At 48.0% G+C, this 12,722-nt stretch overlaps 1 protein-coding gene and 1 long non-coding RNA gene across 2 annotated transcripts in view; one reads left to right on the top strand and one right to left on the bottom strand.

The window, feature by feature from the left end:
* LOC125641416 (uncharacterized) overlaps positions 1–12,722 on the top strand; it is a 74,411-nt gene that overhangs the window by 23,822 nt on the left and 37,867 nt on the right. The gene's annotated exons all lie outside the window — the stretch shown is intronic.
* On the bottom strand, positions 9,460–11,306 carry LOC142073053 (uncharacterized). The gene is made up of 2 exons (XM_075131938.1): positions 10,390–11,306; positions 9,460–10,001 (listed from the first exon to the last, which is right to left on the bottom strand). The coding sequence occupies exons 1-2, from the start codon at positions 10,967–10,969 to the stop codon at positions 9,460–9,462; spliced, it is 1,122 nt and encodes a 373-aa protein (XP_074988039.1). The 5' UTR covers positions 10,970–11,306.

Below are 12,722 nucleotides of genomic sequence, written 5' to 3'. Positions count from 1 at the left end.
GACGCTCCTCTTAATCTAGAACTTTCTGGTTGGACCACACTGTCCGATCTCTGACTGCAGCATCATGCTTGAGGTTTAGGAGGCTTCTCACCAAAAAGGCTCAGCTTCCATGCTACCTCCTGTTTAACATCTTGGCTGCACTTCCTCCTGCTGTTACACTTCTCAGCCATGCTACTCTCTAAGCAACTCCCATATTGCCAAGCTGATGTCAGCCAAGGAGAGCAAGAAACGAGCTATGTGGCCTGAAAGTTGACTTTCTCCCTAGATTTATGGGAGAGTGCGGAAGAGCCACCCACCACTGGTGTTTCAGAATTCCAGGAGTCCTTTCCTGCTGCTCTCCCTCACCAAAATCTAATGACATTGAGAGAAAGGAAACTGCCAAAAATCTTTTCTGGAGGATAGATCTTGCACGGAGCATGTTCAGCAGAGGATGAGACCACAGGCTGGAACTTCTTCATCCCCCTGCTAACCTTAAAGCTGTAGTAACTCCTCTATAGATGTGTTTCAACAGACTGAGGATCATCATAGTAGTGCAGTGGGAGAAGAAAATGCTATTTCTCTGAGCTCCACTTCTCCCGACTGCTTTGCAATTTGCCACTCTAGACTTTCCCCAGCATGCTAACTGGCTTTCCCCAGCCTATCTACGATCACTCTGGCTTGTCTTGGAGCCAGGATCCTCTGTCTTGTACAGTACGGAATGTCATAACTATGTTCTATTAGATCTGGCCCTATGTTCCTCTGTTTCTAGTACAAGTAATTTCTAATCTATTGTCCCAGAGTCATCACCAACTAAGCAGATGGGGGTACGCTATGAATACACAATGGCCTTCACAAGAATTAGAGATAATGGGGGGTTTTTTTGTGTGTGAAAAACTGATCTTTATTTTCCAGAAATATACAAACTTATTCTCTCATTTCTTCTTCTCCTTCTCCTTCTCCTTCTTCTCCTCCTCCTCCTCCGGTGTACAGGATATTGTTACATCTGATCAAAACTTCACCAAGGTGTCCTGACAATGCACCATGGGTGTATTCTTCTGTGTTTGCAAGCTGCATGTTCATGTAGCCATTGACAGACACCTAAAAGGCAATCAGTCCTAACTGCAGGCTGAAGAAAGTGTTTCTTAGATCTTGTTCTTGTGTTGATAGAGGAACATTGCAATCATAAACAGTGATTTCTGACTGTGATTTTGTTGACCTTGATTATAAACGCCATACTGCAGAATATCCTACTTTAGACTGCCCAGCAGGATAATCTGTAGCATGGTATGGATGCAGCATGTTCTCAGAACAGTATCCCTGTCAACCTTAGTTGACTAGTCTAGAACCACCATGTCCTGCAGAAATCCAACATACAGTGTCACCATTTTGGAAATAGGTGGTTGGATAGTGAAGCACCTGGTTTAGGCTTGATTCAGCAGAACATTTGGGTATGTATCGAAGTCCGTCTCTATGCAGGACATTATTTAAGCTGGTGCATTAAACCCATTGACTTCCTCTGGAAGTTTGGATGCTTTTTTGAATCAGAGTGTTATATTTGTGCCCAAGAGTAACTTTAAAAAAATAATTTCCATCAGTAAATCGTAATCAGGTGTCATATATCTGTAAAAAGTTTCTGATTTTCAAACTGATGAAAGAACTGATACTTCCAAGACCTTTTTTTTTTTTTTTTTTTTTACTGTAACTACCTTTCCTTGATGCTCAGCACCTAACCCACCCTACGCAGGACCTTTTAATTCAGGTTTCCATTGTAAGTGGATTTCTACAGAAGCATTTCCCTTCTCTCCTTGTTTCCATTAGAAGCAGAGACAATTTGCCACGTGAACTCCACTTTGTTCTGCCTGTATGTGAAATAGCCTGACTTTGCTATTTCACAAGCTGTATCCTGTTTGAACTAGTACTTGCAAGCTACAACAAAGAGGAAGAGCGCGTGCTCTATATTTAGTAGGTGCATGCAAAGGGAAGTTAGGGGAGAAAGGGGCAGGGCAGAGGGCTTCCTGTGGAAACATGAAACTGGTTGGACTTCTTGCTCAGAATTGGATCAAGCATCAAGTTCATCTGTTATGCAAGCAGTTAGAAGGCTTATAGGGATTTCTTTTTCAGTAATGTTTTCTTTGTAACTGGTTCTTACAAAGCAGTTTCAAGATTAATTAGCCTAGCAATGACAATAAACTCTCAACTGCGCAACAGTTACTAGCCTCAAGAAAAATAAATCCAAACAAGCCCAATCTATTACTGTTTTGTTGCGGGGTGTGTGTGTTTGCATGTTTGCAGTCATTCATAAACAGGAATGTCTCTGCTTTCCTGGGCAAGAATGGGTGTGTCCAGGAATCTACATTTTTGATCAGATATTTGGTAAAACTGTCAGCTACTGACAAATATGTTGTGTAGCCTTTGGAAATAGTGCACTTGTAATTAAATCATTATGTGGAAACTCTTATGTCGGATCATTATGGCAATTAATCTAATGTTTATGTAATTTTATATACATACATATAATAGAGCAGCCCCATAGTTAAAGTTGAAGCTAGTTTCACATTATAAACCTTATTTCCAACCTCTCACCCCAAATTTCCCCCCAGAGAACCCAATCTTCCTGAAATTTTGCCTGGCATATCTTTTCCCAAAGGAGAGCTTTTCTTCATAACTTGGTTAAAAAACAATCAGTAAAAGGCATAAAGTTGTGTGTTCTGCATCATTACCACATGAAGTCAGAAGACAGAGGAGGAAGGGGTGCTGTTGCCCTGCCCAAACCCATGGCCCCAGTGGTTAAGGCACTCACTGGGGATGTGGGAGACCCAGGCTTGAATTCCTGCTCTGGAGGAGGGGCTTGAACCCAGGTCTCCCATATCCCAGTGGAGTGCTCTCTAACCACTAGGCTTTGTGGTATTCTGGAGTGGGTTATGCTCAGTCACTCCTCTTGAAGCTGTTCCACTTTGTATAAATTGTCATTGGAGCAAGGACCGAAAGCTGGGTATGCCCCCATCCAGGTAGGTGCCCTAAGCACTGTGCTATAAAGTCATCCTCTCCCTCTGGCCCAGTGAATATTTAACTACTTATACAAAGTGGAATAGCTTCAACTGGAGAGATTGAGAAGACCCACTGCCGAGAATACCCTATAGCATAAAACTCTTGTTTTGACTGAAACAGTTTGTCAAAATTGACACACATTTCGGCCAGCCAGAATCGGCATTTTTCAGCCAAAGAAGTTTTGGCTGAAAAATTTTGCTCAGTTACACCTTTGGCTGCTTGGGTTGGCAAAAATGGAGTTTTAGTGGAGTAAAACTGGAGCAATGAATTAGTGAATCAGGCATGTGGTGTTTGAAGATTCATCTGTAGTTCACTTCTGAAAATTTTTCTGCCTTTTGGGGAGGGAGGGGGGAATGAAGACTAGTAAAATGCTAGGGCTTAGAAATTCCACGTGTGTTTTATTTTGTGGAGCTTGATGAGAAGTGCCTTTAATATTTTTTAAAGGGGCTGAAGTTGTGGATTTTAAGACTTTTTTTTTTTAAATCATTGCTTGTATTTCTCTCTCCCCTTCAGCTTTTGTTTGCTGCCTGTCTTAGAGCAACAGCTCTTCAGAAGCGTGTGTGTGTGTGTGTGTGTGTGTAAAAAGCACCTAATACATTGTGGGCACTACCATAATACAGAGTAATAGTGGGAAAACTACAGCAAGTTATCACAGAAGCATTAAAAACAGCTGGTGATGCCCCGCATCAAGGCAGGGGCTCAGAACAGTGGGGTTATAAAAAAGTGGCATTGGAATGTTCAGGGAAGGACTCTGAAGGAAAATGGAAGAAGAAGTCTGGCCCAGCCAGCCAGAAGGGACTGCAGGACTAGATGCTGCTTTGAGAGACTGTGGAAGTGAGGACTGTTTGTTTCTCTGACTGAAACAAGCTTAAGTTCCTCTGTTGCTTGAGTATTTTTCTTTTGTTACTTGTTTGTTTTGGGCCAAGCTGAAGAAAGCTGATTCTGAATCAGCAGGAAGGAGAATACGTCAGGGTTCAAACAATCTGCTGACATCCAGAGCCTGCCAAGGTTTCAGGGGTGGGAAATTGGACGTCTAACATTGTGAATGCCAGTGAAAATGAGGTAGGATCACAGTTTAAAATAGGGAAAGAACAAGCCAAGAATTACTTGGACAAGTTAGTTGTCTTCAAATCACCAGTGCCTGATGAAATGCATCCTAGAATACTCAAGGAGCTGACTGAGGAGATATCTGAGCCGTTAGGAATTATCTTTGAAAAGTCATGGAAGACGGGAGACATTCCGGAAGACTGGAAAAGGGCAGATACGGTGCCCATCTATAAATAGTGAAATAAGGATGACCTGGGGAATTACAGACCAGTCAACTTAACTTCTGTACTTGGAAAGATAATGGAACAAATAATTAAGCAATCGATTTGCAAACACCTAGAAGATAATAAGGTCATAAATAACAGTCAGCATGGATTTGTCAAGAACAAATCATGTCAAACCAATCTGATAGCTTTCTTTGACAGGGTAACAAGCCTTGTGGATGGGGGCAGGGGTAGATGTGGTGTATCTTGACTTTAGTAAGGCTTTTGATACTGTCTCGCATTACTTTCTCATAAACAAACTACAGAAATACAACCTAGATGGAGCTACTATAAGGTGAGTGCATAACTGGTTGGAAAATCATTCCCAGAGAGTAGTTATCAGTGGGTCACAGTCATGCTGGAAGGGCATAATGAGTGGGGTCCCATAGGGATGGGTTCTGGGTCCGGTTCTGTTCAATATCTTCATCAGTGATTTAGATAATGGCATAGAGAGTACACTTAGGGTATGTCTACACTACAGAATAAGGTCGAATTTATAGAAGTCGGTTTTTTAGAAATCGGTTTTATAAATTCGAGTGTGTGTGTCCCCACAGTAAATGCTCTAAGTGCATTAAGTGCATTAACTCGGCGGAGCGCTTCCACAGTACCGAGGCAAGCGTCGACTTCCGGAGCGTTGCACTGTGGGTAGCTATCCCACAGTTCCCGCAGTCTCCGCTGCCCATTGGAATTCTGGGTTGAGATCCCAATGCCTGATGGGGCTAAAACATTGTCGCGGGTGGTTCTGGGTACATATCGTCAGCCTCCCGTTCCCTCCCTCCCCCCGTGAAAGCAAGGGCAGACAATCATTTCGCGCCTTTTTTCCTGAGTTACCTGTGCAGACGCCATACCATGGCAAGCATGGAGCCCGCTCAGGTAACCGTCACCCTATGTCTCCTGGGTGCTGGCAGACGCGGTACGGCATTGCTACACAGTAGCAGCAACCCCTTGCCTTGTGGCAGCAGACGGTACAGTACGACTGGTAGCCGTCATCGTCATGTCTGAGGTGCTCCTGGTCGCCTCTGTGAGGTCGATCAGGAGCGCCTGGGCAGACATGGGCACAGGGACTAAATTTGGAGTGACTTGACCAGGTCATTCTCTTTAGTCCTGCAGTCAGTCCTATTGAACCGTCTTATGGTGAGCGGGCAGGCGATACGGACTGCTAGCAGTCGTGCTGTACCATCTTCTGCCGAGCAGTCATGAGATGTGGATGGCATGCAGTCCGTCTGCTGCCAGCCAAAGATGTAAAAGATAGATGGAGTGGGTCAAAACAAGAAATAGACCAGATTTGTTTTGTACTCATTTGCTTCCCCCCCCTCCCCTGTCTAGGGGACTCATTCTTCTAGATCACACTGCAGTCAAGGTGCAGCGAGGTAAATCTAGCCATGTATCAATCAGAGGCCAGGCTAACCTTCTTGCTCCAATAAGGACAATAACTTAGGTGCACCATTTCTTATTGGAACCCTCTGTGAAGTCCTGCCTGAAATACTCCTTGATGTAAAGCCACCCCCTTTGTTGATTTTAGCTCCCTGAAGCCAACCCTGTAAGCGCCCCTCCCAGCGTCAGAGCAATGGCAAACAATCGGGCATCTGAGAGTGCTGTCCAGAGCAGTCACAATGGAGCGCTCTGATGGGGCTAAAACATTGTCGCGGGTGGTTCTGGGTACGTGTCGTCAGGCCCCCGTTCCCTCCCTCCCTCCGTGAAAGCAAGGGCAGACAATCATTTCGCGCCTTTTTTCCTGAGTTACCTGTGCAGACGCCATACCATGGCAAGCATGGAGCCCGCTCAGGTAACCGTCACCCTATGTCTCCTGGGTGCTGGCAGACGCGGTATGGCATTGCTACACAGTAGCAGCAACCCCTTGCCTTGTGGCAGCAGACGGTACAGTACGACTGGTAGCCGTCATCGTCATGTCTGAGGTGCTCCTGGTCGCCTCTGTGAGGTCGATCAGGAGCGCCTGGGCAGACATGGGCACAGGGACTAAATTTGGAGTGACTTGACCAGGTCATTCTCTTTAGTCCTGCAGTCAGTCCTATTGAACCGTCTTATGGTGAGCGGGCAGGCGATACGGACTGCTAGCAGTCGTGCTGTACCATCTTCTGCCGAGCAGTCATGAGATGTGGATGGCATGCAGTCCGTCTGCTGCCAGCCAAAGATGTAAAAGATAGATGGAGTGGGTCAAAACAAGAAATAGACCAGATTTGTTTTGTACTCATTTGCTTCCCCCCCCTCCCCTGTCTAGGGGACTCATTCTTCTAGATCACACTGCAGTCAAGGTGCAGCGAGGTAAATCTAGCCATGTATCAATCAGAGGCCAGGCTAACCTTCTTGCTCCAATAAGGACAATAACTTAGGTGCACCATTTCTTATTGGAACCCTCTGTGAAGTCCTGCCTGAAATACTCCTTGATGTAAAGCCACCCCCTTTGTTGATTTTAGCTCCCTGAAGCCAACCCTGTAAGCGCCCCTCCCAGCGTCAGAGCAATGGCAAACAATCGGGCATCTGAGAGTGCTGTCCAGAGCAGTCACAATGGAGCGCTCTGATGGGGCTAAAACATTGTCGCGGGTGGTTCTGGGTACGTGTCGTCAGGCCCCCGTTCCCTCCCTCCCTCCGTGAAAGCAAGGGCAGACAATCATTTCGCGCCTTTTTTCCTGAGTTACCTGTGCAGACGCCATACCACAGTAAGCATGGAGCCCGCTCAGGTAACCGTCACCCTATGTCTCCTGGGTGCTGGCAGACGCGGTACGGCTTTGCTGCACAGTAGCAGCAACCCCTTGCCTTCTGGCAGCAGACGGTGCAATACGATTGGTAGTCGTCCTCATCGTGTCCGAGGTGCTCCTGGCCGCGTCGGCTGGGAGCGCCTGGGCAGACATGGGCGCAGGGACTAAATTTGGAGTGACTTGACCAGGTCATTCTCTTTAGTCCTGCAGTCAGTCCTATTGAACCGTCTTATGGTGAGCAGGCAGGCGATACGGACTGCTAGCAGTCGTACTGTACCATCTTCTGCCAGGCAGGCAAGAGATGAGGATTGCTAGCAGTCGTATTGCACCATCTTCTGCCAGGCAGGCAAGAGATGGGGATGGCTAGCAGGCGTACTGTACCATCTTCTGCCAAGCAGCCATGAGATGTGGATGGCATGCAGTCCTTCTGCACCGTCTGCTGCCAGCCAAAGATGTAAAAGATAGATGGAGTGGGTCAAAACAAGAAATAGACCAGATTTGTTTTGTACTCATTTGCCTCCTCCCCTGTCTAGGGGACTCATTCCTCTAGGTCACACTGCAGTCACTCACAGAGAAGGTGCAGCGAGGTAAATCTAGCCATGTATCAATCAGAGGCCAGGCTAACCTCCTTGTTCCAATAACAACGATAACTTAGGTGCACCATTTCTTATTGGAACCCTCCGTGCAGTCCTGCCTGAAATACTCCTTGATGTACAGGCACCCCCTTTGTTGATTTTAGCTCCCTGAAGCCAACCCTGTAAGCCGTGTCGTCAGTCGCCCCTCCCTCCGTCAGAGCAACGGCAGACAATCGTTCCGCGCCTTTTTTCTGTGCGGACGCCATACCACGGCAAGCATGGAGCCCGCTCAGCTCACTTTGGCAATTAGGAGCACATTAACCACCACACGCATTATTCAGCAGTATATGCAGCACCAGAACATGGCAACGCGATACCGGGCGAGGAGGCGACGTCAGCGCGGTCCCGTGAGTGATCAGGACATGGACACAGATTTCTCTGAAAGCATGGGCCCTGACAATGCATGCATCATGGTGCTAATGGGGCAGGTTCATGCTGTGGAACGCCGATTCTGGGCTCGGGAAACAAGCACAGACTGGTGGGACCGCATAGTGTTGCAGGTCTGGGACGATTCCCAGTGGCTGCGAAACTTTCGCATGCGTAAGGGCACTTTCATGGAACTTTGTGACTTGCTTTCCCCTGTCCTGAAGCGCATGAATACCAAGATGAGAGCAGCCCTCACAGTTGAGAAGCGAGTGGCGATAGCCCTGTGGAAGCTTGCAACGCCAGACAGCTACCGGTCAGTTGGGAATCAATTTGGAGTGGGCAAATCTACTGTGGGGGCTGCTGTGATGCAAGTAGCCCACGCAATCAAAGATCTGCTGATATCAAGGGTAGTGACCCTGGGAAATGTGCAGGTCATAGTGGATGGCTTTGCTGCAATGGGATTCCCTAACTGTGGTGGGGCCATAGACGGAACCCATATCCCTATCTTGGCACCGGAGCACCAAGCCGCCGAGTACATAAACCGCAAGGGGTACTTTTCAATAGTGCTGCAAGCTCTGGTGGATCACAAGGGACGTTTCACCAACATCAACGTGGGATGGCCGGGAAAGGTGCATGATGCTCGCATCTTCAGGAACTCTGGTCTGTTTCAAAAGCTGCAGGAAGGGACTTTATTCCCAGACCAGAAAATAACTGTTGGGGATGTTGAAATGCCTATATGTATCCTTGGGGACCCAGCCTACCCCTTAATGCCATGGCTCATGAAGCCGTACACAGGCAGCCTGGACAGTGGTCAGGAGCTGTTCAACTACAGGCTGAGCAAGTGCAGAATGGTGGTAGAATGTGCATTTGGACGTTTAAAGGCGCGCTGGCGCAGTTTATTGACTCGCTTAGACCTCAGCGAAACCAATATTCCCACTGTTATTACTGCTTGCTGTGTGCTCCACAATATCTGTGAGAGTAAGGGGGAGACGTTTATGGCGGGGTGGGAGGTTGAGGCAAATCGCCTGGCTGCTGGTTACGCGCAGCCAGACACCAGGGCGGTTAGAAGAGCACAGGAGGGCGCGGTACGCATCAGAGAAGCTTTGAAAAACAGTTTCATGACTGGCCAGGCTACGGTGTAAAAGTTCTGTTTGTTTCTCCTTGATGAACCCCCCCGCCCCTTGGTTCACTCTACTTCCCTGTAAGCTAACCACCCTCCCCTCCTCCCTTTAATCATTGCTTGCAGAGCCAATAAAGTCATTGCTGCTTCACAGTCATGCATTCGTTATTCATTCATCACACAAATAGGGGGATGACTACCAAGGTATCCCAGGAGGGGTGGTGGAGGAGGGAAGGAAAATGCCACACAGCACTTTAAGCACAGCACTTTAAAAGTTTACAACTTTAAAATTTATTGAATGACAGCCTTCTTTTTTTTGGGCAATCCTCTGTGGGGGAGTGGCTGGTTGGCCGGAGGCCTCCCCACCGTGTTCTTGGGCGTCTGGGTGAGGAGGCTATGGAACTTGGGGAGGAGGGCGGTTGGTTACAGAGGGGCTGCAGTGGCAGTCTGTGCTCCAGCTGCCTTTGCTGCAGCTCAACCATACACTGGAGCATACTGGTTTGGTCCTGCAGCAGCCTCAGCATTGAATCCTGCCTCCTCTCATCACGCTGCCGCCACCTTTGAGCTTCAGCCCTGTCTTCAGCCCGCCACTTACTCTCTTCAGCCCGCCACTTACTCTCTTCAGCCCTCCACCTCTCCTCCCGGTCATTTTGTGCTTTCCTGCACTCTGACATTATTTGCCTCCACGCATTCGTCTGTGCTCTGTCAGTGTGGGAGGACAGCATGAGCTCGGAGAACATTTCATCGCGAGTGCGTTTTTTTTTCTTTCTAAGCTTCACTAGCCTCTGGGAAGGAGAAGATCCTGTGATCATTGAAACACATGCAGCTGGTGGAGAAAAAAAAAGGGACAGCGGTATTTAAAAAGACACATTTTATAAAACAGTGGCTACACTCTTTCAGGGTAAACCTTGAAAGTTAACATTACATACATAGCACATGTGCTTTCGTTACAAGGTCGCATTTTGCCTCCTCCCACCGCGTGAACGGATTTTGGTTGAATGCCAGCAAACATACACTGCAATGCTTTGTTCTACAGTGATTCCCCAGTACGTGTTGCTGGCCTGGAGTGGTAAAGTGTCCTACCATGAAGGACGAAATAAGGCTGCCCTCCCCAGAAACCTTTTGCAAAGGCAGAACCGCAAATGCCAGGGCAAAGTAATCCTTTCACATGCTTGCTTTTAAACCATGTATAGCATTTTAAAAGGTACACTCACCAGAGGTCCCTTCTCCGCCTGCTGAGTCCAGGAGGCAGCCTTGGGTGGGTTCGGGGGGTACTGGCTCCAGGTCTAGGGTGAGAAACAGTTCCTGGCTGTCGGGAAAACCGGTTTCTCCGCTTGCTTGCTGTGAGCTATCTACAACCTCCTCCTCATCATCTTCTTCGTCCCCAAAACCTACTTCTGTATTGCCTCCATCTCCATTGAAGGAGTCAAACAACACGGCTGGGGTAGTGGTGGCTGAACCCCCTAAAATGGCATGCAGCTCATCATAGAAGCGGCATGTTTGGGGCTCTGACCCAGAGCGGCCGTTCGCCTCTCTGGTTTTCTGGTAGGCTTGCCTCAGCTCCTTCAGTTTCACGCGGCACTGCTTCGGGTCCCTGTTATGGCCTCTGTCCTTCATGCCCTGGGAGATTTTCAGAAAGGTTTTGGCATTTCGAAAACTGGAACGGAGTTCTGATAGCACGGATTCCTCTCCCCAAACAGCGATCAGATCCCGTACCTCCCGTTCAGTCCATGCTGGAGCTCTTTTGCGATTCTGGGACTCCATCATGGTCACCTCTGCTGATGAGCTCTGCATGGTCACCTGCAGCTTGCCACGCTGGCCAAACAGGAAATGAGATTCAAAAGTTCGCGGTTCTTTTCCTGTCTACCTGGCCAGTGCATCTGAGTTGAGAGCGCTGTCCAGAGCGGTCAGAATGGAGCACTCTGGGATAGCTCCCGGAGGCCAATACCATCGAATTGTGTCCACAGTACCCCAAATTCGAGCCGGCAACGTCGATTTAAGCGCTAATCCACTTGTCAGGGGTGGAGTAAGGAAATCGATTTTAAGAGCCCTTTAAGTCGAAATAAAGGGCTTCATTGTGTGGACGGGTGCAGGTTTAAATCGATTTAACGCTGCTAAATTCGACCTAAAGTCCTAGTGTAGACCAGGGCTTACAAAGTTTGTGGAAGATACGAAGCTGGGAGGGGGTATGAGTGCTTTAGAGGATAGGATTAAAATTCAAAACGATCTGGACAAACTGGAGAAATGGTCTGAAGTAAACAGGATGAAATTCAATAAGGACAAATGCAAAGTACTCCACTTAGGAAGGAACAATCAGTTGCACACACACAAAATGGGAAATGACTGCTTAGGCAGGAATATTGCAGAAAGGGATCAGGGGTCATAGTGGATCACAAGCTAAATATGAGTCAACAGTGTAACGCTGTTGCAAAAAAAGCAAGCATCATTCTGGGATGTATTAGCTGGAGTATGCCAATGGGGACTGTGAGAAACCGCCGCCAGGGCATCCCTCGGCCTGCGCCATTTTCCTCAGCCCCCATTGGCCTGGAATGGCGAACCGCGACCACTGGGAGCTGCGATCGGCCGAAGCTGCGGACGGGGCAGGTAAACAAACCGGCCTGGCCCGCCAGGGGGCTTAACCTGGCAGGCCGCATGCCAAAGGTTGCTGATCCCTGGTCTAGATAATATTTAGTCCTGTCGTGAGTGCAGGGGACTGGACTAGATGACCTCTCAAGGTCCCTTCCAGTTCTATGATTCTATGAAATAGCAGATACTTCCTCAGCAAGTCAGTGGGGCAGGGTTAGACCTTCATTTGGGCCTCACCCTGCCCCAGTGACTTGCTGAGGAAGTACCTGCTGTTTCCGGGGGTGACTCCACCTTGAAAGGTCCTGCTGTTTCTTCCCCTTGTCTGTGTGCTTGGGACTGTAGGTGGGATGGGAGCCTATGTAGAGGGATAGCTACATAGGCTCCCATCTCTGAAGCTGAATCTGCCACACTAAGGGGTAAGTGTCTTGGCCAGGCATCTCCCTGCCCCACTATTGTTGCTGTTAGTTGCTGGAAGGCACAAAGATGCAGCAAACCACCTTCTTTCATTTCCCTTAGCCTAGCTACTGTTTCTGTCGCCAAAGAGAAGTGCAGCAGCTGTGGCCCAATCACTTCCTCTCAGTTGCTAGATCCTGCCTGGCTGAAAATCCCCACTCCAAATTCCTCCTTTGCTTTCCCCTCCCTGCCTCCAAGAGCTGTTCCCTTCCTTTCATTTCTCAGTCCTCCCCTTCTTGCCAAGAACACTGTCTCCAGCCTGATCTGAAAGTTAATTTTAACAAATAACCCCATAGCCTGAGCCAAGTTAGGATCCGGAGATAGGACACACAGCAGGAAAGGAGCTGGGGGAGGGGTTGTAACTGAGCATGAACGCTCACCCTTCCTGATGCTCTCTGAGCAATAGAGTGCTTATTATTATTTCTCTGGGATAGGTCACCTGGGAATGGAGGAATTTTTCTTTTTAAATTAAAAAGAAATCTTTTATAATGCTCATTGCTGAAAGGAA

This window comes from Caretta caretta, chromosome 8, assembly GCF_965140235.1.
Source record: "Caretta caretta isolate rCarCar2 chromosome 8, rCarCar1.hap1, whole genome shotgun sequence".
Taxonomy (NCBI): Eukaryota; Metazoa; Chordata; order Testudines; family Cheloniidae; genus Caretta; species Caretta caretta.
This window is presented reverse-complemented; position numbering and strand designations above follow the sequence as displayed.